This window comes from Atta cephalotes (genome assembly GCF_000143395.1).
Source record: "Atta cephalotes unplaced genomic scaffold scaffold00004, whole genome shotgun sequence".
NCBI classification, from domain to species: Eukaryota; Metazoa; Arthropoda; class Insecta; order Hymenoptera; family Formicidae; genus Atta; species Atta cephalotes.
This window is the reverse complement of record NW_012130068.1, coordinates 5,344,628-5,369,085: the sequence shown is the minus strand read 5'-3', so window position 1 is coordinate 5,369,085 and position 24,458 is coordinate 5,344,628. Positions and strand designations below refer to the sequence as shown.

The following is a 24,458-nucleotide window of genomic DNA, read 5'->3' as shown; positions in this document are numbered from 1 at the left end:
GCGAGTTTTCAGAGAAATGAAATATTCTCGAGTTTATATTAATATGTGCAGAATAAATTATTACATTTCTTTTGCGTTACTTAGAATTTAGAATCGAAATTAATAATAAGAAGGATGCTAATTATGTCAGAAAAGTTAGTTTGTTTGTTAGATAGTTTTTATCGATTTATACAAGCTGTATCCTAAGAATGAAAACTAATTTAAATAATACCTACACATATATTCCTTGATGGAAACCGGAAAATGCAGGATAAATGATATCTATTGCATTTTTTTCGCATATTCACTTCTAAAGTTCGAGATAGATATTTTAGAATCAAAATTAGATCCATAGATCAAAATTAAATTATGGAATTATTTGGAATAGATTCCGATCGAAATTGTTCAGTTAGTCTCTATATTTTTATTGTGTTTAGTAAGAAAGATGGAATAACTTTGATCATAGAATTCATTTCAAACAGGTTTCATAATAGATGTCCATAACAGGTTTCATAATAATAAGAATGCCATAATTATTAGAAATGTTATTTAGTTTTCTTTGATTTGTATAAGTTTCTATTCTAAGAATGGAAACTAATTTAGATGATAACAACAATGTATGCACACGTGTGTCTATTAGTGAGAATTGGATCAATGCTTTTCATCATTTGGGTGGTTTTAGGCATGGAAGCGGGAATACATTCATTGTAGTAGCGGGTGTTGTAATGGCTTGCGTGAATTAAGGACGTGTCTGGAATTTAAGATCATGCGCGCAACTGTAATGCATACCTTATGAATTCGTAAGATCGCTACTTGTTCGCCTAATATAAATTCGCTCGGGACGATTCAGAAACGTGGCGCGCGAATTAATCGCCGATTTGACAGTGATGTTGAGTGACGACGTTAATTAGAATTCTGACTTGTCCGTACTTAGAACTTGCCGACTGAAACGTGTCATCGATCGCGCATCACAGCTTATGATGCGGCACTTGCTCGTGATATTTACTTTTACAAGGTTTTCATCGCCTTGAACTTGTTTTATTTTAAATCTCTATTTTCTTATTATTTACTTTGCAACTGTCACTCATCACACTTAATACAGAAGATATATTTTAATTAAATCTTAGAGAAATTCCTCAATGAAATTGGAATCGATTATTCTTTTTTCGATTCAATTTTTAATTGAAAATGAACAAAACTACAAAAAAAAATAATAAATAATTTAATCTTTGATTTAATCAAAATTCTGATTATATCAATCAAAATTTTGATTATCTCAAATAGAATTATAATAGATTCAATCAGAAAATTTGTCTATTTTTTTCAACCAGAATTCCTTAATGTAATTAGACTCTTTTTCTAATATTTTTTTTCTTCTTCGTATAAATTTTTCTAACCTGTTGATTATAGAAGAGAGATTCAGAAACTTTTTTATCTTGCAGCCTTTGACAAAAATGCACAAATATAAAATCCCCAAGATCTAGAAATGTTTGCGCGTAAAGTTACTGCTAGCGCACATCTGCGTGCAGATATTTACTGCAAATAAGAGGAGGGAAATAATTTCTGTTTGAAAAATTTTGACGTTCAACTTACTTTCTTGTCGTATTCGCACGATAAGAAAGATAAATAGAAAAGACGAGCGCGCAGAGCGCTATCGTGCGATTCGCGAAATCGAGATTACAACGCTGTCGCAGACAGACGACATGAGTGTCGGATTGATCGAAAGCATGCGATATAATAGTTCGCGTGTCGAGAGAACTTTTGTTCTCTGATTGAGTATATCAAGTATTCTGATCGAGTAACGAGTGGTAGACGCGTCCGTCATGTCACACGTCAAATGCAGCGTATTATGCGGCGTTCATTTCCATGGCTTTGATATCTAAAAACAACGCTGAGGTTGTCTTCCTCTTTGTCGATAAAGATCCGCTCGAAATGGCTTCTTTTATTCATCGATATGTGCGCGGCGGAATCCATATGGCTTTTGCGTTCCTATATTATTTTTAGATTAGATGTTTGAAGACAATCATCATAAGATAGAACTTTTTTAGTATGAAAGATTAAAATTAGCATAAGGATATTCGGTAGAGAGAGAGAAAAAAGATTCTGACAGAGAAAATATTGTTTCGCAGTGGGAAAATAGTTTACATAATAAATATATTTTTTCTTTCGTGATTAACGATTACCGATAAGCTTTAAGCTTTATGTGACGTATGTTTTAAACGTTGTGTAAAATATGAGAAATTTATATATATTTTATCATTGTTTAACTATATTTAATATGAATTTTTATTCATATTTAAATTGCTCAAAAATATATTTTTAAATTTTATTGAAATATGACCATTTTATCATTTATATTGTGTTCATATTTTATTTATAATTCATTTTTCACAATATATGATTTATGTTACTTTTTGTATTAAATGTTTGTATAAAAATAAACAAAAGATTTTTGGAAATATTAAAAGCGACGTATCTGTTATGGTGATGGTCGTTTGTTATTTTAAATTAATTATTTCATGCGAAATATTAATATCAAATATAAAACGAAATATTATACCAAAATGTTAATTAAAAGTTAAGACAAATTGGTGATCATTTATAATTTTTAAGAAGAAGGATTATCAAGCTTTAATTTCAAGATTCTTATTGCTTATTTTGTTAAGGATACTATGTGAAGTTAAATTCTTTTTTCTACCATACTGTAAAGTTAATCTTGTTGGAGTAATCTCGTTTTATGGTAGAAGCAATATGAAAGTATGCTATATTACATGTTGGCAAAAGTTCCTTTTAAAGAAAAAAAGATTTAATATACGAATCTCATAAAAAGCAACGTGTAATCATTCATCTGCGCACATAATGTGAGATTAATTTTTAGCGATTTATTGTATCTAATGTATTATTTAGGAGGTGAAATATTGATAAAAATTAGAACGAATAAAATTATATCAGTTTAGATACTTATTACTTTTATTAGCATCGAAAGATTTAATATTATATTATTTGATTTAATATTATGCCTATTAACATAGTACATACAGTGAAGGGCCATATCATATCTGACCAATGTAATAAAAGTGTCTCCAACATGTATCTGTCTTTGTTTGAAAGCTTGTTTGCTGTGCGTTTGTGCGTGATTTATATGCGAGCTTTGAACGTACATATGTATATCTTCTAAGAGAGAAAGGTGAAAATACAACACTCTTAACATTACATAGATCTATTCGCGTCGTTTAAAATCCCCAAAATATTTTTGCTTTTAAAATGGGATAGATATATATTTGGGTGTTAAAAAGAGAGAAAGTGAGAGAATGTTGAGTGAAGAAAGTGCAAACAACGCGAACAGACCTGTAATCAATGCATGCTCATTACGAAGCATTCAGACAAGAACAGATAGATGTTGAAATTATCGTGGAAGTATATTAGGTGTGCTTATTTTTGATACGAATTTCGTATCATTCTGCACATAATTATATGCGGCCATTTCAAATATTTACATTGCGATAATTTTGAAGTGACATATTACGGAAATGAGTATATGTCAAGTAAAAAATACAGTTCCCGAAAAAAAGAATGCAGATTTTTATATTTTTTTCAATTTCCGAAGGAAAGAATGCAACATATACATAATGTCATATGCAACATATACATAATGACAACTTCAAATAACCGTAGCAACATGGCGGCTTCTGAGTACTATTCTTCTTATATATGTACAAAATGCGCACAAGCACATCTAAAATATACTTTCACCATAATTGGAGTTATCGACAATCATCCATCTCTTCAGTACGTATGTTCTAAGCCTATTAAGTAATGCTATAAGTTAGATAATAGTTTCTGGAACACCGATTTTGTTTTCAATTTTCGTGATTCCTTCATACTGAGCCTTCTTTCTCGCATCTTGTCGTCTTTGCTCATCTTTTGTTATAGTGGTTAAAATGAAACCGAGCAGCAAAGCCAAACATAAGCCGATGTGTACCGGAATATCACCGTACGTATTCATTAATAATCCTAACGATATAATGAGTATCATGCTGTAAAGACTGGTTGTTATATTGAGTATTCCCGCAGACATATTTTCCGATTCTGGATATGTAAATTCGATGCACAAATCATATCCTATGATCAGATAACCCGACATAAAGTATCTGTAACGAATAATACAATGTAATACATAGCACCTATAAGATTTTTGACAGATGTTTAAAATCAAATAAAATGTAATAGAAAAAAATAATAAATACGATAAAATTTACAATTGCTTTATATCACAATTTGATTGATATGCATTGAAAAAAGAATCTAAAAGCATCTAAGAACTGTGAGAGCAACAATTCATTTTATTAAATTGTTAAAAGATGAACTTCTATTGCATTTTTACACAATATATTTTTGAAATAATAATATTTTTAATATGTGCATAAATGTCGATATGTACCCTAAGAAAATCGCCGACACATACACCATCCATTTTATACCCATGCATGTAAATACTGCGAATAATATTTGACAACAGAATGTAAGAAAGTATACAATCATGGCAGTTTGTCTGAAAATAAAAAATATAAATTATTCCTGATTTTTCCAACGCATGATTTAAGATAAAACAAATTTTAATTAACTTTTTCAGACAATTGCAACTTTTTTCTTACTTATACTTATGCGTTTTATCAAGGATGATACCAAAACTAATAGAACCGGCCATACCGGTGAGAATTATGATTAAACCAATTCTGCCTGCATCTTCTTCTCCATTCTAAAATACATGATCGATTTTATTATATATATATATATATATATATCTTATCTTTAGATATATTTGCAAAAATATATAAAAGTTTTTAGATGTTGCTCACTTCGAAGTGTGCGAGGAATATCTGATTGAGTAAAGTAGACACAGCAATAAATACACCAACGTTCAAACCATAGGAATTACAAAGCATGATAAAGTTTTTGTTTCTGCAAAGCCCTTTAATCGGCTCCACGAATTCCTCTCTTTTCTTCATCCGATTCATTTTTTGCAATGCCCGTGTCTCGCTCGGCGGTAGTCTTGGTTCGTTCTGAAATACTGATACAAAAGCACATTGAGAAGATTAAAACGCGATAATTTTTCCTGGAGTGAGCGATCTTTAATTAATTAACGGTTTATCGTCCTTCTTTCGCTTCTCCTCTCTTTGTGTGTGATTATATAGCTGGAATAAATAAAAATAAAAACTCGGATAAAGGAATTGAGATTAAAGTGGATAGGCTGTATTGAAAAATTTCAGTACATTAAAAATTAGATAGATATATTGAAGGATAGTTTTTTTCAATTAATATTTAGAAGAGGTTACTTAGAACATCAATTATAAATGATTGTCTGAAAGACACATTCAAATATCATTTACCAAAGTTAATACATTGCGTAGGTACATAAAAATATAAATTTTATATTAATATAAAATACAAAAACAAAAAAAAATACAAAAAAAAGTAATACAAATACATAATTTTGGTTCTTTATTATTTTATTAAGTTAAAAATTGATTTCCCATGTGTGGGAGAGTATAAAAAAATTAGAAAAACATTTTTTGCATCAGCTCAGATCTGTTTAATTTTATTTAATCAGAATTAAATATTTATACTATCGAACTATTACTTGTTTTGTTAATAATAGATGATAAACTTACACGTAAGCACAAGAGCGAATGCAATTGTGCAGACGATTGCGACCATCCAGCATAAACGTGACAAATCTTTGCCGATATCATCCAAATTGTCATGATTTTTCACTATTATAGGCCCTAAAAGAAAACACAACGCCACTCCAAATTGATTGCCAAAAATACTCAAAGATGTGGCGGTCGAGAGTTGGGTAGAAGGAAACCATTGCGCGGCCAATCGTCCTGGTATTGGTAGCACTGTAGTCTGACAAAATAAATACAAAATAAAATAATTAGTATTTTCTAAATAAATTGTAGAGAATATAGAGTAAAGATCTAACCATAAAAAAGGAGGAAAGAACAAAGTTGTAATAGTATCAAGATTTTTGATAGAGTAAATTAAAGTAAATTAAAAGATATAACCTGCGCAAGAGCGACTATTGAATGACCGATGATAGCAACGTAGAATCTATCGGGTTGAATGGACAATGTTTTTATCCAGGCACCAAGACAGTTAAGACCGGCGCCTATAGTGATAGTCCATCGCAGACCGCATTTGTCTGTCATGTACGACGCTGGAAATATAAATGCTATGTAAAATGCCATAAATGACATCGAGGTCCAGTCAACCATCATCGAAGACACTCCATAATACCTAAATAGTACATAAAAAAGGGCATTGACTTTTACATTCAAAATTGTTCTTATTTTGGGAAAAATATGATACCTAATAACTATGTTGGTTATAATCGAGTATTCTATCCATTGAGAATTCGATCCAGCATAAATCATGAAGATAATTAACATTAGCCACCTTTTTTTGTACACTTTCAATTTTAATTGTTTGACGTTGGTTGGTTCGCCAGACTCTATTATTTTTGTTAGATTTTTTTTTGTGAGTACTTCGCTCTGGCTTTTATCTTCCATTATTATTTTCACTCTCTTTTGCAAAATAAGTTCCGTAAAGTATAACTTTGATGTGCATCTATTTAAGTTGAAAAAATTTATATCCTATACTTTTAAATCTTATACCTATAAATTTAAATCCTATACTTTCCTTGAAATTCGTTTTGTGCAAAAGCATTTAGTTCTAAAATGCGTAGTATATATCAAATTGTACAATTTCATACTGTTAATTACACTATCAAAGACTGTCTTATTATAATAATGATCTTATGTAAGTGGCGCGATTTAGAATCGTATTTAACATTACAAAATTCTTCACATTTCGCGAATTTGAAAATGACACAAGGATAAAAAGATTGGTATTGATTGAAATTGAGATGAAATGTAACTGCAAGTCATATAAGATTTCTATTGTACCGATATACTCGTTTAATATCACATGACAATTTACCTTATCTATACATGAACAAATAAAGTAATGTTATTAACTTGCAGATCTAAGAAGATTTATACTTAATCTTATCACGATTTTTATCAGATTCAGAAATAGCACTTTTTTTCGTTTTTAAAACAACTGTGATATTATGTGTTATTTATTTTATTCTTGTGGTATTGAATAATTTACATGTATAGTGTAAATATAAAATGCATTACATTGCCATATAAAATGTGCTATTGCATTTTTGTTCAAGCAATTGGGAGACAAAAGTTTGATATAAATTATGCTGATGCGACTGTATAATTACAGCTATTTAAATTGTTTTTTATGATGAATTTATTTTTATGCTTATATATTATATAATAACTATAATTATAGTAATTTTTGGTTACCAATTACATATTTGTTGATAGGATTATACATATAGTTACTATTACTAAAATCAGGTTTATCTAATTTTAGCTCCAGAATCAAAACGCAAAGCCAATGACGCAATAAATTCAATGTAAGACTTCGGGGACTATAAAGTATGATACGCATCTGAGCGTGTGACACTTATCAATACTTTACAGTTCTTGAAATTTTATATTGAACCTTTTCGAAAAAATGACTTCACGTTTTTTTTCCGGAGCTCAAATTTTACAGGCCTGACTAATATTATAGTAATCAGAATCTTATTTATAGTAATACTTATAATTATAACATCAAAACAGTTTATAATTAAAACATCAAACAGTTTTTCTCTCAATGCGTAAAATGAAATATTATACCAAAATGTAACTAGTACAATTAAGTAACAATTAAAATGAATTGATGACCATTTATAATTTCTAAAACGATAAATTATTAAGTTTTAATTTGAAATTATGCAAGAAACGTTGATTATTTTGTTAACGTTACTATGTGTTACTAGGTGTTAAATCTTTTTTTCTATCATATTGTAAAGTCAATCTTCTTGGAAAACTCTCATTCCGTTTTATGGTAGAGGTAATATGAAGGTATATTACTTGTTAGCAAAGAATTCCTTTTGTAAAAAAAAAAGAAAATTTAACATATGGTTTTTTTTAAAAAGCAATGTGTAATTTTCATCTCGCACATACATTGTGAGATGAATTTTTTTAACCATTTTATTATACTATATTAGTTAAGAAACATTAATAAAAATTAAAACATGAATGAAATGATATTGGTTTCAAAATTTATTAGTATTGAAAGATTAATAAGATTATTTGTAACAATTAAATAATGCTATAAGTTAATTGAGTCATTTCTGGAACGCCGTCGGTTTGCTTTTCAATTCTAGCGATTCTTTCAAATTGAGCTCTCTTTATTGCGTCTTGTCGTCTCTGCTTGTCTTTTGTTATAGCAGTCAAAATGAAACCGAGTAGCAAAGCCAAGCATAAGCAGATGTGTACCGGAATGTCGCCATATATGTTCATTAATAATCCTAACGATATAATCAATATAATGCCGTAAATGCTGGTTGTTATGTTGAGAAGACCCGCAGGTATATTTTCCGACTCTGGATACGTAAATTCAGTGCACAAATCAAATCCCATTGCCAGATATCCCGACATAAAGTATCTATAACGTATAATAGAATGTAAATCTCCTAAGACTTTTGACAGATAATATTTAAAATATTATATATCAAATAAAATGTAATAAACAAGTTCCGAATGAATATGATTTTAAACTCTACAATTGTTTTTTATTACAATTTGTTTGATATATTGAAAAAAAAGACGTTAATAAAGACATTAATAAAAACAGAGAGCAACAATTATATTTTACTAAATTATTAAAAGGTTAACTCGTTTTACATAATACATTTTTTGAAATATTAATATTTTTAATATGATCATAAATATGGATGTCAATATGTTACCCTAAGAAAATCGCCGACACGTATACCATCCATTTTATACCCATGCAAGTAAACACCGTGAATAATATTTGACCACAAAATGTAAGAAAATATACAGTCACGGCAGTTTGTCTGAAAATTGGAAATATAAATCGTTGCTAATATTTCCAGCGCATAATTTAGGATAAAATAAATTTAAATTGAGAAATATACATTAAATTGGGAAATAATTTGGAAAAATTAAATTTAAATTTAAATTTAAATTTAAATTTTTTTAGACAATTATAAATGTTTTTCTTACTTGTATTTATGCGTTTTATCAAGAATAATACCAAAACTGACAGAACCGATCATACCGGTAAGAATCATGATTAAGCCAATTCTACCTGCATCTTCTTCTCCATTCTAAAATATATTTGGTATCTTATACATACATCTTGCTTTTAGATACGTATACAAAAATATATAAATATATATTTAGATATTGCTGACATCTTTTTTTAATAATGTTCTGCTGCATCGAGATTCATTTGCTCACCTCAAAGTGTGCGAGGAATATCTGATTGAGTAATGTAGACATAACATTGAATACGCCGATATTTAAACCATAGGAATTACAGAGCATAATGAAGTTTTTGTTTCTGTAGAGCCTTTTAATCGGTTCCATGAATTTTTCTCTTTTCTTCGTCCGATTCATTTTTTGCAATGCCCGCGTTTTGCTCGGCGGTAGTTTCGGTCCGTTCTGAAATACTGGTACGTAAGCACAGTGAGAAGATTAAAACGTGATAATCTTTCTGGGATGTGAGGGATCTTTAATTATTTCGCGGTTTATTGTTCTTCTTTCTCTTCTCTTCTGTTTGTGTGTGTAGTTACTCAGTTACACATAGGTACATGTAACATATTTAGGTGTAATTCCACAATATAACTATAACACACGTGTATTATATTACAGTTATATTATTGAATAGAAAATTACATTTAATAGATACATTTAATAGATATGTAACATGTGTTCATTACGTAGCTGTGAAAAATAAAAATTAAAACCCGGATAAAAGGAGAAAATGATTATTAAACCTAAAATGATTATTAGCTTTATTAGAAAATTCAAGTTAACAATTTGATAGATATATTGAAAAGAAAGACAGTTTATTATAATTTTTTAAAAAATTAATATTTATAAGATATTGCTTCGATTTAATATCATTCATAAATGATTGTCTAAAAGATACATTCAAATCTCATTTACCAAAGTAAAAATATAAATTTTATTTATTATATTATATTATATATATTAATATATGCAATAACATGCAATTTCAGTTAAAATTCTTCATTATTTTATTAAGTTAAAGAATGATTTCTTATGTGTGGGAGAATATAAAAAACCTAGGAAAATGTTATTCATATCAGTTCAGATCTGTTTAATTTTATGTGAGAATTAAACACTTATATTTATAAACTACTATTTGTTTCATTAATAGACGATGAACTTACACGTAAGCACAAGAGCGAATGCAATTGTGCAGACGATTGCGATCATCCAGCATAAACGTGACAAATCTTTGCCGATGTCATCCAGATTGTTGTGATTTTTCACTATTATAGGCCCTAAAAGAAAACTCAACGCTACTCCCAATTGATTGCCAAAAATACTCAAAGATGTGGCGGTCGAGAGTTGGGTAGGAGGAAACCATTGCGCGGCCAAGCGTCCTGGTAACGGCAGAAGCATAGTCTAATATATAAAATGAACTAATTACTACTCTCTAAAAAATAAACATGGCACATAATATAAAGTAATATAATAATAATATATCCATAAAAAGGAGGATAGTAAAAAGTTATAACGATATCCAAATTTTCAGAGATTAATCAAATAATTTAAGAGATGTTTTTAAGAGATGCTTTAAGAGATTACCTGCGCGAGTGCGACTATCGATTGACCAATAAAAACAACGTAAATTCTATCGGGTTGAATGGAAAACATTTTTATCCAGGTACCCAGACAATTAATACCAGCACCTATGATGATGGTCCACCGCAGACCGCACTTGTCTGTCATATACGACACTGGAAAGATGAACACTGTGTAAATTGCCAAAAACAACATCGAGGTCCAATCAATCATCATCGAAGACACTCCATAATACCTAAATAATACACATAAAAGGCATTGACACTTTTACATTCAAAATTGTTCTTATTTTGAGGAAAATATGTACCTAGTAATTATGTTGGTTATAATCGAGTATTCTATCCATTGAAAAGAATTTGATCCAGAATAAATCATATAGATGATTAGCATTAGCCACCTCTTTTTATACACTTTCAATTTTAATGGTTCGACATCGATTGGTTCGTCAGACTTTATTATTTTTATTGCATCTTTTATTGTGAGTACCTCGCTTTGGCTTTTATCTTCCATCATGTTACAATATTTTTACTCTATTGCAAAATAAGTTTCGTATACTATATCTTTGATGTATGTTTATTTAAATTGAAAGAATATACACTTTCAATTATACACTTTTCTTAAAATATTTTTTCAATAAGTGTAATAATATTGTATTTAATTCTGGAATTCTTAGTATCAAATTGTACAATTTTATAACATTACACTATGAAAGATTTTTTATCATATCTTAAATAACAATGTTATAGGCGACGCAATTTAGGATATTTAAAAAATTTTTTACATTTCGCGAATTGATTTTGACGCAACGATAAAAGGATTGGTAAAATTGAGGTGGTGTTGACTGAAATTGAGATGAAATATAACTGTGCGTTGTGTAATATTTCCGATGTACAAATACACTCGTTTAAATCGATAAACTTACCTTATCTGTACATGAATTATCTGTACAAATAAAACATTATTAGCGTAAAGCTTTAAAAATATTTGTACTTAGTCTTAACAAGATTTTTATCAGATTCAGAAATTGTGTTTTTGTACGATTTAAAAAAAACAATTATATGATAATATGCGTTATTTCATTTATATAGTACTGAACAATTTGCACGCACAGTATAAGTAAAAGTTCATTACATTGTAACAAACATGTGTGCTATTGTATTTTTGTTCAAGCAATTGATCATGTTAAGAGAAAAGTTCTTTGTAAATCACGTAATGCCTTACGACTATATAATTATCTAACTATAATTATATAGTCGTAAGGCATTACGTGATTTTTTAAATCATTTTTCATGATAATTTTAATACCATTTTTATAATTATAATAACTATAATTATAGTTGCATTTCTGGTTGCCAACTGTATATATGTATATTGTATACATGTATTGTATATATGTATATTGATTTATAAAACTACACATATAGTTATTATTAACATTATAGTAGTTGTAATCATAATTATAATAATACATAATTATAATTACAAACAATTTACCTCTCAATACGTGAAACGAAATATTATAAATAATAAGAATAAAATAATAAGAACAATTAAGTAAAAATGAAGATAAAAAATTGATGATGATTAATAATTTCTAAAAAAGGAGAATTTTCGTATATTTAATTTTAATGTTACGCAAGATTGATTAATTATTTCATTAATGATAATATATGATGTTAAATTTGTTTTTTTTTGCCATATTATAAAGATAATTTTGTAGGAGAAATCTATTTCCTTTTTATAGAAGAGGCAATATCAAAGTACCATGTTGTTGTTGGCAAGAGTTTCTTTTGTAAAAAAAAAAGAACATAGTTTTTTTAAAAGACAACGTCAAATTTTCATCTGTGCACGTAATGTGAGATTAATTTTTTTTTGTTATTTTATTGTAGGTAATATACTATTTAGAAGGTGAAACATCGATAAAAATTAGTACATAATTAAGATCATATTGATTTCAAAATTGATTAGTATTGAAAGATTTAATTTAATTTATTCGATTCTGGAACGTCATCGTTCTTTTCAATTCTTGCGATTTCTTCGTATTGAACCTTCTTCCTCGCATCTTGTCGTCTCTGCTCGTCTTTTGTTATAGCGGTCAAAATGAAACCGAGTAACAAAGCCAAGCATAATCCGATGTGCACTGGAATATCGCCGTACGTATTCATTAATGATTCTAACGATATAATGAGTATAATGCCATAAATGTTGGATGTTATGTAAAGAAGTCCCGCAGGTATATTTTCCGACTCTGGATACGTATATTCAGTGCATAAATCATATCCCAGAGCTAGATATCCCGACATAAAGTATCTGTAACGAATAATAAAATGTAGATATTACCTAAGATTTTTGATAAATAATTAGATATTTAAAATAAATAACAAATAGAATATATTAAAAAGAACTATTAAAAGAATATATTAAAAAGAAATAAATCTGATAAAACTTTACAGCTGTGTGCTTTACATTACAATTTGATTGATATTGAAAAGAGAACTTTAACATTAATAAAAGCAGTAAAAACAACAATTATAATTTACTAAATTGTTAAAAAATGAACTTCTATTGTTTTTCATAATTACGTAATTATTGTAATACATTTTTGAAATATTAATATAATATTTTTAATATGGGCACAAATTTGAATGTTAATGTTTATGTTTATATGAATGTTTATTACCCTAAGAAAGTCGCTGACACGTATACCATCCATTTTATACCCATGCAAGTAAACACCGCAAATAATATTTGACCACAAAGTGTAAGAAAATATACCATCACGGCAGTTTGTCTAAAAATTGAAAATATATTTAAATTATTAGCTGATGTTTCAAATACATGATTTATGATAAAGTAAATTTAATTTAAATTTTTATGACAATTGCAAATGTTTTTCTTACTTGAATTTATGCGTTTTATCAAGAATGAAACCAAAACTAATAGAACCGGCCATACCGGTGAGAGTTAAGGCTAAGCCAATTCTGCCTGCATCTTCTTCTCCATTCTAAAACTCATGTGCGATCGTAAATATATCTTGCCCTTTAGATATATTTATAAAAATATATAAAAATATTTTCAGACATTATATTTTGCTGACATAAATTTAGAAATTTTATATATTTTTAAATATTTGTTCGAATTTCTCTCATGTTTGATCTGCTACATCGAGATTTATTTGCTCACCTCAAAATGTGCGAGGAATATCTGATTCAGCAATGTAGACACAGCATTTAACACGCCGATATTTAAACCATAGGAATTACAGAGCATGATGTAGTTTTTGTTTCTGCAAAGCCTTTTAATTGGCTCCACGAATTCCTCTTTCTTCTCTGTTCGATTCATTTTTTGCAGTGCCCGCGTCTCACTCGGTGGTAGATCAGGTTCGTTCTGAAATACTGATACGAAATATATTGAGACGATTAAATTATGATAATCTTTCCTGGGATGTGAGTTAATTATTTTAATTATTTAATGGTTTATTCTTCTTCTTCTTCTCTTCTCCTTGTGTGAATTACCTAAGATAAATAAAAACCAAGATAAAGGATTTGAGATTAAAGAAATTAAGATTATCGACTGTACTGGAATATTGGTTTACGTTAAAAATTTGATAGATATATTGAAGGATAGCTGTTTTAATTGATAAGGGAATACTTCGGATTAACGGCTACTGATTATGAATGATTGTCTAAAAGACTCGTTTAAACTTCAGTTACAAAATGTGAACACATTACATACACAAAAATGTTATTTTATATTAATATATGTAATTCATAAATATAATTTTGACTCTTTATTATTTTATTAAATTAAAATTAAAGAATGAGATTATCTATTTGAGATTATCTATTTGTGGAAAAGTATAAAGAAACTACAAAAATATTTTTCATATCAGGTTAAATCCCTTCCATTTTAGATAAGAATTAATCATTAGTGATCACTATTTATTCTATTAGTAGAGGAAAGTCGCTGATACTGACGTAGGTCTCTAAAAGTGACACCCCCTTATTTCTCAGAAACTAACTATTGCATATTTTATTAATACTAATAAAATCATGACCTGTTTAATTAAAGAAGTATAAATAATAATTCGTGCATATGGCTTGTTTCTATATCAAATAAGTTAAAAATGAATTCTACGAATGCAAAAATAAAATTCTTACGATTTTCTTTTGCAAATTGCGTAGTTTAAATAATAGACTATATTATTGATAATATTACGTCTTTTAAATGCTTGTAATTTCCTAAATTAGTTTTATTTATATTATTTTTTTTCATAATACGATTTTCAAATTAAAAATTAAAATTGAGGTGCAGCGTAAACCGCTATATCTGTTTGTAAAAACAGATCATGAGGTAATTTAATCTTTATAATGTTGCTTTAGTATCAAATAGCTCTTTTTCTATTGGAGCCAAAGATAATTGTGCATATATGGAAAAATTCTTGAAAAATTCGCGTTACATATTTGCATCTTGCAGAACAACATAAAGTAAATATGCATGTAATTCAATAAAAATGTTTTATAACGAAGTGAAAAGATTCTGGAATATCCTATATATTCGCTTGTATTTTAACAGATAATTCCTGTAAAAAGAAAAAGAATAGGAATACGTAGCATTACTGCCTACTGTCAGTTTTGAAGATTTTTGTCAAACGCTCATTTTTGCTTATCTTACGAAAAAATTAATTATTGCAAAATTGCAAACAGTATTAAAACTTATACTATCTCATAGAAAACATTTTTTAGTTTGTACTTATGTTTTTAAAGTTTTATTTTTACCTTTTGTTTAAGAAATATTGTTTAAAAACAAAGTGATATCGATATCGGTGACTTTCCTCTAATGTGAATGTTAAACTTACATGTAAGCACAAGAACGAGTACAATTGTGCCGACGATTGCGACTATCCAGCATAAACGTGATAAATCTTTGCCGATATCATCCAGATTGTTATGATTTTTTACTATTACAGGTCCTAAAAGAAATCCTAATGCTATTCCCACTTGATTGCCAAAAATACCCAAAGACGTGGCAGTTGAAAGTTGGGTTGAAGGAAACCATTGTGCGGCCAAGCGTCCGGGTAACGGCAGTACCAAAGTCTAATATATAAAATGAACTGATTACTACTTTCTAAATAAATATAATATAAAGAAGATAGAATAACAACATAATCATAAGAAGAAGATAGAAAAAAAATTGTAATGATAACAAGATCAATATTTTTAGAGATTAATCAAATAATTTAGGAGATGTCACCTGTGCGAGTGCAACTATCGAATGACCAATGAAAACAACGTAAAACCTATCAGGTTGAACGGACAATATTTTTATCCAAGAACCAAGACAGTTAAGACCAGCGCCTATGATGATGGTCCATCGCAGACCACATTTATTTGTCACATACGACGCTGGAAAGATGAACACCGCGTAAATTGCCAAAAACAACATCGAGGTCCAATCAACCATCATCGAAGACACTCCATAATATCTAAATAATACACATAAAGGGCATTGACACTTTTACACTCAAAATTGTTCTTATTTTGAGGAAAATATGATACCTAGTAACTACGTTGGTTATAATTGAGTATTCTATCCATTGAGAAGAATTCGTTCCATTATAAATCATGTAGATGATCAGCATTAGCCACCTCTTTTTATATACTTTCAACTTTAATGATTCGACGTCGGTTGATTCGTCAGATTTTATTATTTTTGTTGGATCTTTTGTTGTTAGTACTTCGTTTTGGCTTTTATCTTCCATTATTATTTTCACTCTTTTGTAAAATAAATTCCGTTAAATATAACTTTGATGTGTATCTATTTAAGTTAAAAAAATTTAAATTCTGCACTTTTCTCAAATTATTTTTTCAATAAATGTAGATATTTAATTTCGGAATGCGTAGTATACATCAAATTATACATCAAATTATACAATTTTAATGGCACTATCAAAGATTTCCTTATTAAATCTTGCATAATCATTTTATAAGCGACGCGATTTAAAATCGTATTTCATGGTATACAATTTTTCATATTTCGTGAATTGAGTTGAAAGTGACGCAATGATAAAAGAATTGATACTAATTGAAATTGAGATGCAATATAACTGCGCGTCTTGTAATGTTTCCGTTGCAAAGATAGACTTGTTTAATGTCACATGACAAATTTACGTTATCTATATATGAAGATAAAATGACACTATTAACTTAAAGATTTAAAAAGATGTGTGCTTAGTCTCTTATCACGATATTTATTAGAATCAGAAGCTGTATATTTTTGTACGATTTTAAAATAACTGTGCGATAATATCAGTTATTTATTTTATATGTTGTTACGAACAATTCACACGTGTAGTGTAAATATAAATTGCATTGCGATATAAAAAAATGTGCTATTGTATTTCTGTTCAAGCAATTGAAAATATTAAGAAAAAAATTCTTCGTATATCAATGATATGCAATATAATGATGTGCAATGCAATGACATGCTTGTTGATTATTTTGTTAATGATATTATATGGTATTAAATTCTTTTTTCTGTCTACTATAATATTAATCCTGTTGGAGAAATCTATTTCCTTTTTATAGAAGAGGAAATATCAAAGTATGCGCCATGTTATTGGCAAGAATTTCTTTTGTAAATAAAAAGGATTTCACATACAGTTCTCTTAAAAAGAAACGTGTAATTATCATCTGCGCACGCAGAATGTGAGATTAATTTTTTTAGTCACTTTATTGTAGGTAATATATTTATTTAGAAAATAAAAGATTAATAAAAATTAGAACATGAATAAAATCATATTGCATTTGAAATCTCTTATGGTATTAAAAGATTTAATAAGATTATTTGTGATAATTAAGTAATGCTATAAGTAAGTTGATTCGTTTCTGGAATGTCATTGACGTTCATTTCAATTCTTGCGATTCTTTCATACTGAGCCTTTTTTCTTGCGTCTTGTCGTCTCTGCTCATTTTTTGTTATAGCGGTCAAAATGAAACCGAGCAACAAAGCCAAGCATAATCCAATGTGCACTGGAATGTCGCCGTACGTGTACATTAATGATTCTAACGATATAATGAGTATAATGCCGTAAATACTGGTTGTTATATTGAGAAGTCCTGCAGATATATTTTCTGACTCTGGATACGTATATTCGGTGCACAAATCATATCCCATTGCCAGATATCCTGACATAAAGTATCTGTAATGAATAAGAAAATATTGAAGATATCGCCTAAGATGCTGACAGATAATGTTATAATATAAAAAATATCTGAAATAAAATGTAATAAAAAAGTAATTTAATAAACATATAAACATATAAAACTCTAAATAAATATGATAAAAATCTATATTGCTTTATATTACAATTTGATGTGCATTGAAAAAAGAGAACTTTAAATGTTAATAAAAATAGTGAGAACAATTACAGTTTACTAAATCATTAACAAATTTCTGTTATTTTACGTAATTACATAATAATTTCTAAAGCATTAATAATTTTAATATGAGTACAAATTTGAATATCGATATTTTACCCTAAGAAGATTGCCGACACATATACCATCCATTTTATACCCATGCAAGTAAACACCGCAAATAATATTTGACCACAAAGTGTAAGAAAATATACAGTCACAGCAGTTTGTCTGAAAATTGGAAACATTAGCTGATGTTTCCAATGCAATGATTTATAATAAAGTAAATTTAAATTAGATTTTTATGATCATTGCAAATGTTTTTCTTACTAATAAGAAAATATTTTTTCTTACTTGAATTTATGCGTTTTATCAAGGATAATACCAAAACTAACGGAACCAGCCATACCGGTGAGAATTAAGGCTAAACCAATTCTGCCTGCATCTTCTTCTCCATTCTAAAACACATGTGCGATATGTATATCTTACCTTTTAGATATTTGCAAAAATATATGAAAATATTTTCAGATGTTGACATGAATTTATAAATATTTGTTCGAATTTCTCTCATTTTATGTTTGATTTGCTGCATCGAGGTTTATTTGCTTACCTCAAAATGTGCGAGGAATATCTGATTCAGCAATGTAGACACAACATTTAACACGCCGACGTTCAAACCGTAGGAATTACAGAGCATGATGTAGTTTTTGTTTCTGCACAGCCTTTTAATCGGCCCCATAAATTCCTCTCTTTTCTTCGTTCGATTCATTTTTTGCAGTGCCCGCGTCTCACTCGGTGGTAGTTTAGGTTCGTTCTGAAATACTGAAAGCATTGAGAAGATTAAATCGCGATAATCTTTCCTAAGATGTAAGCGATCTTTAATTATTTAGCAATTTATTTTTCTTTTTTTTCTTCTTCTCTTCTTGTTTGTAGTTATTTATAAATAAAAATAAAAATTTATATAAAGGGATTGAAATTAAAATGGATTATCGGCTGTATTGGAATATTTGTCTACGATAAAAATTTGATAAAGATTTTACAAATTGAATAATAGCTTTTTTAATTGATATTTATAAAGGAATACTTTGATTTAACGGATACCAAGGAGCGCATTACGGTGTACAAATTTGGGGCATTACTGAGCCTTACTGGACGTTACTTAACAGAATTATGTATTATAATAAGCGATATTATTATGTTTTACTAAGGCATTAATAGGCATTACTAAGATATTAGTGGGCTTTAGTGAGTATTACTAGGGCATTAATGGGCATAAAATTTGAGCATTACTTGGACATTACTTGAGCATTACTAGGCACTGTAGGCATTGGTGTACATAATTTTAGTCATCGGTTTACCCCTTGACGAATATTGAATTTATGAATGATTATGATTGTCTAAAAGACATATTCAAATCTCATTTACAAAAAGTTAACACAAACGTACGCAAAAATGTAAATTTTACTTTAATATATCTGTAATTAAATTCAAATATATATAATTTCAATTTTTTATTTTATTAAGTTAATAAATAATTACCTATGTTTGGGAAAGTATAAAGAAAAATACATACTACAAAAATATTTTTCACATCAGTTCAGATCTCTTCCAATTTAGAGAGAATTAATCATTTATATTAACAAACTATTACTTGTTTTATTAGTAATAGATGTTAAACTTACATGTAAGCACAAGACCGAATGCAATTGTACAGACGATTGCGATTATCCAGCATAAACGTGTCAAATCTTTGCCAATGTCATCTAGATTCTTGTGATTTTTCACTATAATAGGTCCTAAAAGAAAACCCAACGCTACTCCCAATTGAGTACCAAAAATACCTAAAGATGTGGCAGTCGAGAGTTGGTTAGGAGGAAACCATTGTGCGGCCAAACGTCCTGGTAACGGCAGGACCATAGTCTAATATAAAATGAATTTCTATTCTATAAATAAATTCAGAAAATTTAGAATAGTAATACAAAAAGGAGCAGAGGAAAAGTTGTAACAGTATTAAGATTTTTAGAGATTAATGAAGTGAATTAAGAGATGTAACCTGCGCGAGCGCGACTATCGAATGACCAATGAAAGTAAGGTAGAACCTATCGGGTTGAATAGATAATGTTTTTATCCAAGAACCAAGGCAGTTAAGACCGGCGCCTATGATGATGGTCCATCGCAGACCGCACTTGTCTGTCATATACGATGTTGGAATTATAAACATCGCGTAAAATGCCAGGAATGACATCGAGGTCCAGTGAACCATCATTGAAGACACTCCATAGTACCTATAATAATATACAAAAAAGGTAAAATATACATTGACACTTTTTTACATTCAAAGTTGTTTATATTTTGAAGAAAATATGATACCTAGTAATTATATTGGTTATAATTGAGTATTCTATCCATTGAGAGGTATTCGTTCCAGCATAAATTATGTAGATAATTAGCATTAGCCATCTCTTTTGATATACTTTCAATTTTAATGGTTCGACGTCGGTTGATTCGCCAGACTTTGTTATTTTTGTTGGTTCTTTTATTGTGACTACCTCACTTTGGCTTTTATCTTCCATTATTATTTTCACTTTTTCGTAGAAGTTCCATAAAGTATAACTTTGTTATATATCTAAGTCAAAAAGATTTAAATCCTGTACTTTTCTCAAATAATTTTTTCAATAAATGCAAAGACATTTAATTCCGAAATGCATAGTATACATCAATTTTACAATATTTACACTATTAAAAATTTTCTTATTAAATTTTTGAATAATCTTATAAGCGACGCGATTTTGAATCGTATTTCACATTATAAAGTTGTTCATATTCCGTGAATTGATTTGAATGTAACGCGTGATAAAAGGATTGGTGCTGATTGAAATTGGGATGAAATATAACTGCGCGTCTTGTAATATTTCCGTTGCACCGATGGACTTATTTAACGTCACATGACAAATTTACCTTATCTTTACATGAACAGATAAAATGACATTATTAGCGTAGCAGATTTAAGAAGATCTATGTTTAGTCTCTTATCACGATCTTTATCAGATTTAGAAGCTACATTTTTGTACGAATTTAAAATTATGCGATAATATCCGTTATTTATTTTGTTCTTGTTATTTCGAGCAATTCACATGTGTACCGTAAATATAAAATATATTACATTGCTGTACAAAATATGTGTTATAAGCTATTGCATTTCTGTTCAAGTAACTGAGAATATTAAGTCAAATATTCGATGTTAATCACGTCAAGAACCGTTGAATTTAGTAAGATTATATGAACGAGATAAACATCTTACTCATGTGACAGAATATTTTCTAATGAGTGAATATCGAACTGAGATAAGCTATTATACATTTAAAATTTTCTAAGTTTTACGATATATCACTTAAAAAAAAAAGAAAGAGATTTTTAGTAGATTCACAATTTTTTATTCTCTTCTCAAGATTTTAAGTACTTTTATAGACAAACGTTATTGGATCTACTTTTTGCATGTTGAATCAAGAATTTGCATTTCTTGAACATAATGTCATTTCATATGATTATAATAAAACATCGTTTTTTTGATTTTTTAAAAATAGATGCAAATGCAATTGATTATTACCTTCAAATATAAAGCTGGAAAAACGACTGGAAGTTTAACGACTCACGCAGATTGTCTGATGACTATTTGCATAATTGTGTTTTACACCAATGTGTTTAATAATGTGTTAAGCGCTACATAATACCTAATATTAGTAAAACAAAAATCTTCTTACTTTATTTAATGTATCAAAATATATTTAAATCAGTTTTGTGATTGCATTTTAATGCCGTACTTTTGCTCTTTTTTGAAATGTTTCAATTTTTACATATTTTTTGTTTTATTTTTCTCGATTATCTAAAAACCTGGATGTGATGGAGCAAAATTACGAATTTGGATTTATTGATTCAAAAATGTATAAGAACCTACTCTAGTCTGGTTTCTCAAAAAAATTTTTTTATGATTCTGTGTTATTAACTTAAAAAGAAAAAAAGAAAGAATAATCACACACACTATCAGATTTAATGTTGAAATGATATGGAATATGTAGTTCAATTGTGTTTCCTCATACACTTAAGGGAAATATCAATAATAAAAAATAATAGCACACAAAACTGTTTAAAAATTAAAATTGCTTATCATTCTATTATAATACTCTATTACAATCACCAGAAAGTCTGAATTAATAATGAACAGAATTATTTAAAGTTTGACTCCGTTTGTCTCAGCTTTTAATATGGTAGATTGAATTTTCAAATGATTACTGAAAGCTTAGCAATCAATGATCTCGTTTGTAAGTAAAGTTTACGTTTCGTTCTACGGATACAAATACATAATTAAAAAAATCTTACATAACAAAATGTTTAGAAAAATAGCTTATCAAGATAAAAGATCGGTACTCTGTTAGAAATGTTCTTAAATTTCATTAAATTTTAAGTTACACAATTGATTTGAACTTAATTTGAACTTAATTACATTAAATTTAATGTATTTATAACTAAAAAGTATATTTGTGTACATATAAATATATAAAATTTACTCAGTAAACGAGAATGAATTGAAATGGATTCAGATTTTCAGAAATATTGATTCACGAATGTTAAAATGAATGCTTTTCAATTCTGAATGCATTTTTATTCATTTATAGGAATTGCAGCATTGGAGCATACATCTCTATGCCTTTCAATCTAAAAATAATATTAGCTTTTTCTGTGCACACAAACACAATTGTGAATACTGTTCAATTCAAAATTTTGAATAGAAAATGCAATTTTTCAATTCAATTGTATCCAATTGAATCTAATTGAATCCAATTGAATCCAATTAAATCCAAAAAAATATTCACTATTTAAAATACGCATTCGGATAAAAAAAAATTTCAATCCATTTTAATCCATTCTTGTTTGCTGGGTAATGTATTTTTCATTTAAAATTTATGAAATTTAATGTACTTTTCATAAAATTTTATTAAAAGTACATTAAATTTCATAAATTTAATGTACATGTTCATTACATGTAAGTAATTACTGTAACTTAATTTTCAGTTAAATCATTCATTACTTTTAATTTCGTTCATAACCACGAGTTTCATTTATACATAAAGGAAGCTCATGATTACATTCCTAACAATATATACAAGTAACAAGATAATAAATCTTAAAATGGATATTTTATTGTTACTTTTAGAAAATAAAGCAATAGTTAAAGCATCCATTTTTTAAGCTGGAAAAGTCTTCCATAACTCACGCAGATTATCTAACTGTTTGCTGCACAATGATACGTTACACAAATTTGTTTTATAACATGTTAGGCTATATAATAGGTATCCAATATATAGTAAAAAAATTTTCTATTTGCAGGATTAATCAATATTTTATTTATTATTGAAATTTACATTAAATGCGAATAATTATTATTCGAAAATGTAAGAAGTAAATTATACGTATATCATATATTGTCACACTGTGACATTCAAACATATACAAAATATATGATAATATTATTCGCATAAAGTATTTATATTTCATATTTTAGCATACGAAGTATATGGATATCGTATCAATGCGGTTAACAAATTGCCCCACAGAGAGTTAATTAGTATCAAAACAGGGAAATTACGTACGTCATGAAGTATGGCTTATTGCACGCTTAATTGTAACAATACAAATCTCGCTTGGGAATTTTCCATTGCAAAAACAAGGAGAAAGGAAATTACGAGAATATTGCAATACTCACTTTTCGTTGGAGAACATACGTCGTTCCAGAAGAAGCAAGAGAATATATCTTACTTCGCGCGCGAGATAAGTTACTAAATTGAACTTTATGCATTGTACATCGGGGGATTTCGGTATTGCGATATCGGCTTTACTTCTCGGGTTTCTGTGAGAAAAGATGTACAAACAATATTTTCGATCGATGTGAAAATTTCGACGCGTCAGAATTTTGTGATATTGGAAAACTCGATACGCGGCAGCACATCCTTTTAACACGATGATTCGGATATGAAACTGTGAACGTCACTCACAGTCGGTTTAATGGATGAAGATAAAATCTACGCGTACCTCTCGCGACATCTCGTTTGTCTTTTACATTCGATGCCGGATTAATAATAGAATAAAGACGTTATCATTACAAAATTTATAAGCATATAAAAGGACAATAATTTTAATATAAATTGGATATAGATTATATTGGATATATATTATTGGATTATAGATTTGATTTTATTTTATGAATTGCTTCGAAACGAATAGAATAATAATT

General features: G+C 28.4%; 4 protein-coding genes across 4 annotated transcripts; all 4 read right to left on the bottom strand.

Annotated features, from left to right (window-relative positions):
- Positions 1–3,805: 3,805 nt before the first annotated feature.
- LOC105625961 (feline leukemia virus subgroup C receptor-related protein 2-like) lies at positions 3,806–6,551 on the bottom strand. Its single transcript, XM_012207270.1, has 7 exons — positions 6,352–6,551; positions 6,048–6,279; positions 5,652–5,889; positions 4,839–5,050; positions 4,635–4,738; positions 4,421–4,531; positions 3,806–4,130 (listed from the first exon to the last, which is right to left on the bottom strand). Exons 1-7 carry the CDS (start codon positions 6,549–6,551, stop codon positions 3,806–3,808), a joined length of 1,422 nt encoding a protein of 473 aa, XP_012062660.1.
- Positions 6,552–8,207: 1,656 nt separating this feature from the next.
- LOC105626159 (feline leukemia virus subgroup C receptor-related protein 2-like) lies at positions 8,208–11,264 on the bottom strand. Its single transcript, XM_012207471.1, has 7 exons — positions 11,059–11,264; positions 10,755–10,986; positions 10,334–10,571; positions 9,375–9,586; positions 9,138–9,241; positions 8,858–8,968; positions 8,208–8,553 (listed from the first exon to the last, which is right to left on the bottom strand). The coding sequence occupies exons 1-7, from the start codon at positions 11,262–11,264 to the stop codon at positions 8,208–8,210; spliced, it is 1,449 nt and encodes a 482-aa protein (XP_012062861.1).
- A 391-nt stretch (positions 11,265–11,655) lies between these two features.
- On the bottom strand, positions 11,656–16,518 carry LOC105626158 (feline leukemia virus subgroup C receptor-related protein 2-like). Its single transcript, XM_012207470.1, has 9 exons — positions 16,310–16,518; positions 16,005–16,236; positions 15,610–15,847; positions 13,935–14,146; positions 13,652–13,755; positions 13,432–13,542; positions 12,739–13,061; positions 12,246–12,278; positions 11,656–11,693 (listed from the first exon to the last, which is right to left on the bottom strand). The coding sequence occupies exons 1-9, from the start codon at positions 16,510–16,512 to the stop codon at positions 11,656–11,658; spliced, it is 1,494 nt and encodes a 497-aa protein (XP_012062860.1). The 5' UTR covers positions 16,513–16,518.
- A 1,088-nt stretch (positions 16,519–17,606) lies between these two features.
- LOC105625960 (feline leukemia virus subgroup C receptor-related protein 2-like) lies at positions 17,607–24,173 on the bottom strand. Its single transcript, XM_012207269.1, is given in 8 exon segments — positions 17,607–17,952; positions 18,290–18,400; positions 18,524–18,627; positions 18,780–18,991; positions 19,852–20,089; positions 20,223–20,454; positions 20,540–20,762; positions 23,939–24,173. Coding segments are annotated over 8 exon segments (1,701 nt in total).
- Positions 24,174–24,458: the final 285 nt, after the last annotated feature.

Coding starts and splice junctions, on each gene's coding strand:
- LOC105625961 (XM_012207270.1), bottom strand. CDS start 6,551: ATGGAAGATAAAAGCCAGAGCGAAGTACTCACAAAAAAAAATCTAACA. Junction 6,280..6,351: donor ATAACCAACATAGTTATTAG/GTATCATATTTT, acceptor TGTACTATTTAG/GTATTATGGAGTGTCTTCGA. Junction 4,532..4,634: donor GATAAAACGCATAAGTATAA/GTAAGAAAAAAG, acceptor TTTTATTTTCAG/ACAAACTGCCATGATTGTAT.
- LOC105626159 (XM_012207471.1), bottom strand. CDS start 11,264: ATGATGGAAGATAAAAGCCAAAGCGAGGTACTCACAATAAAAGATGCA. Junction 9,587..10,333: donor ATTCGCTCTTGTGCTTACGT/GTAAGTTCATCG, acceptor CTTACGTACCAG/TATTTCAGAACGGACCGAAA. Junction 8,969..9,137: donor GATAAAACGCATAAATACAA/GTAAGAAAAACA, acceptor TCCAATTTTCAG/ACAAACTGCCGTGACTGTAT.
- LOC105626158 (XM_012207470.1), bottom strand. CDS start 16,512: ATGGAAGATAAAAGCCAAAACGAAGTACTAACAACAAAAGATCCAACA. Junction 16,237..16,309: donor ATAACCAACGTAGTTACTAG/GTATCATATTTT, acceptor TGTATTATTTAG/ATATTATGGAGTGTCTTCGA. Junction 13,062..13,431: donor GTGTCAGCGACTTTCTTAGG/GTAATAAACATT, acceptor TATTCGTTACAG/ATACTTTATGTCGGGATATC.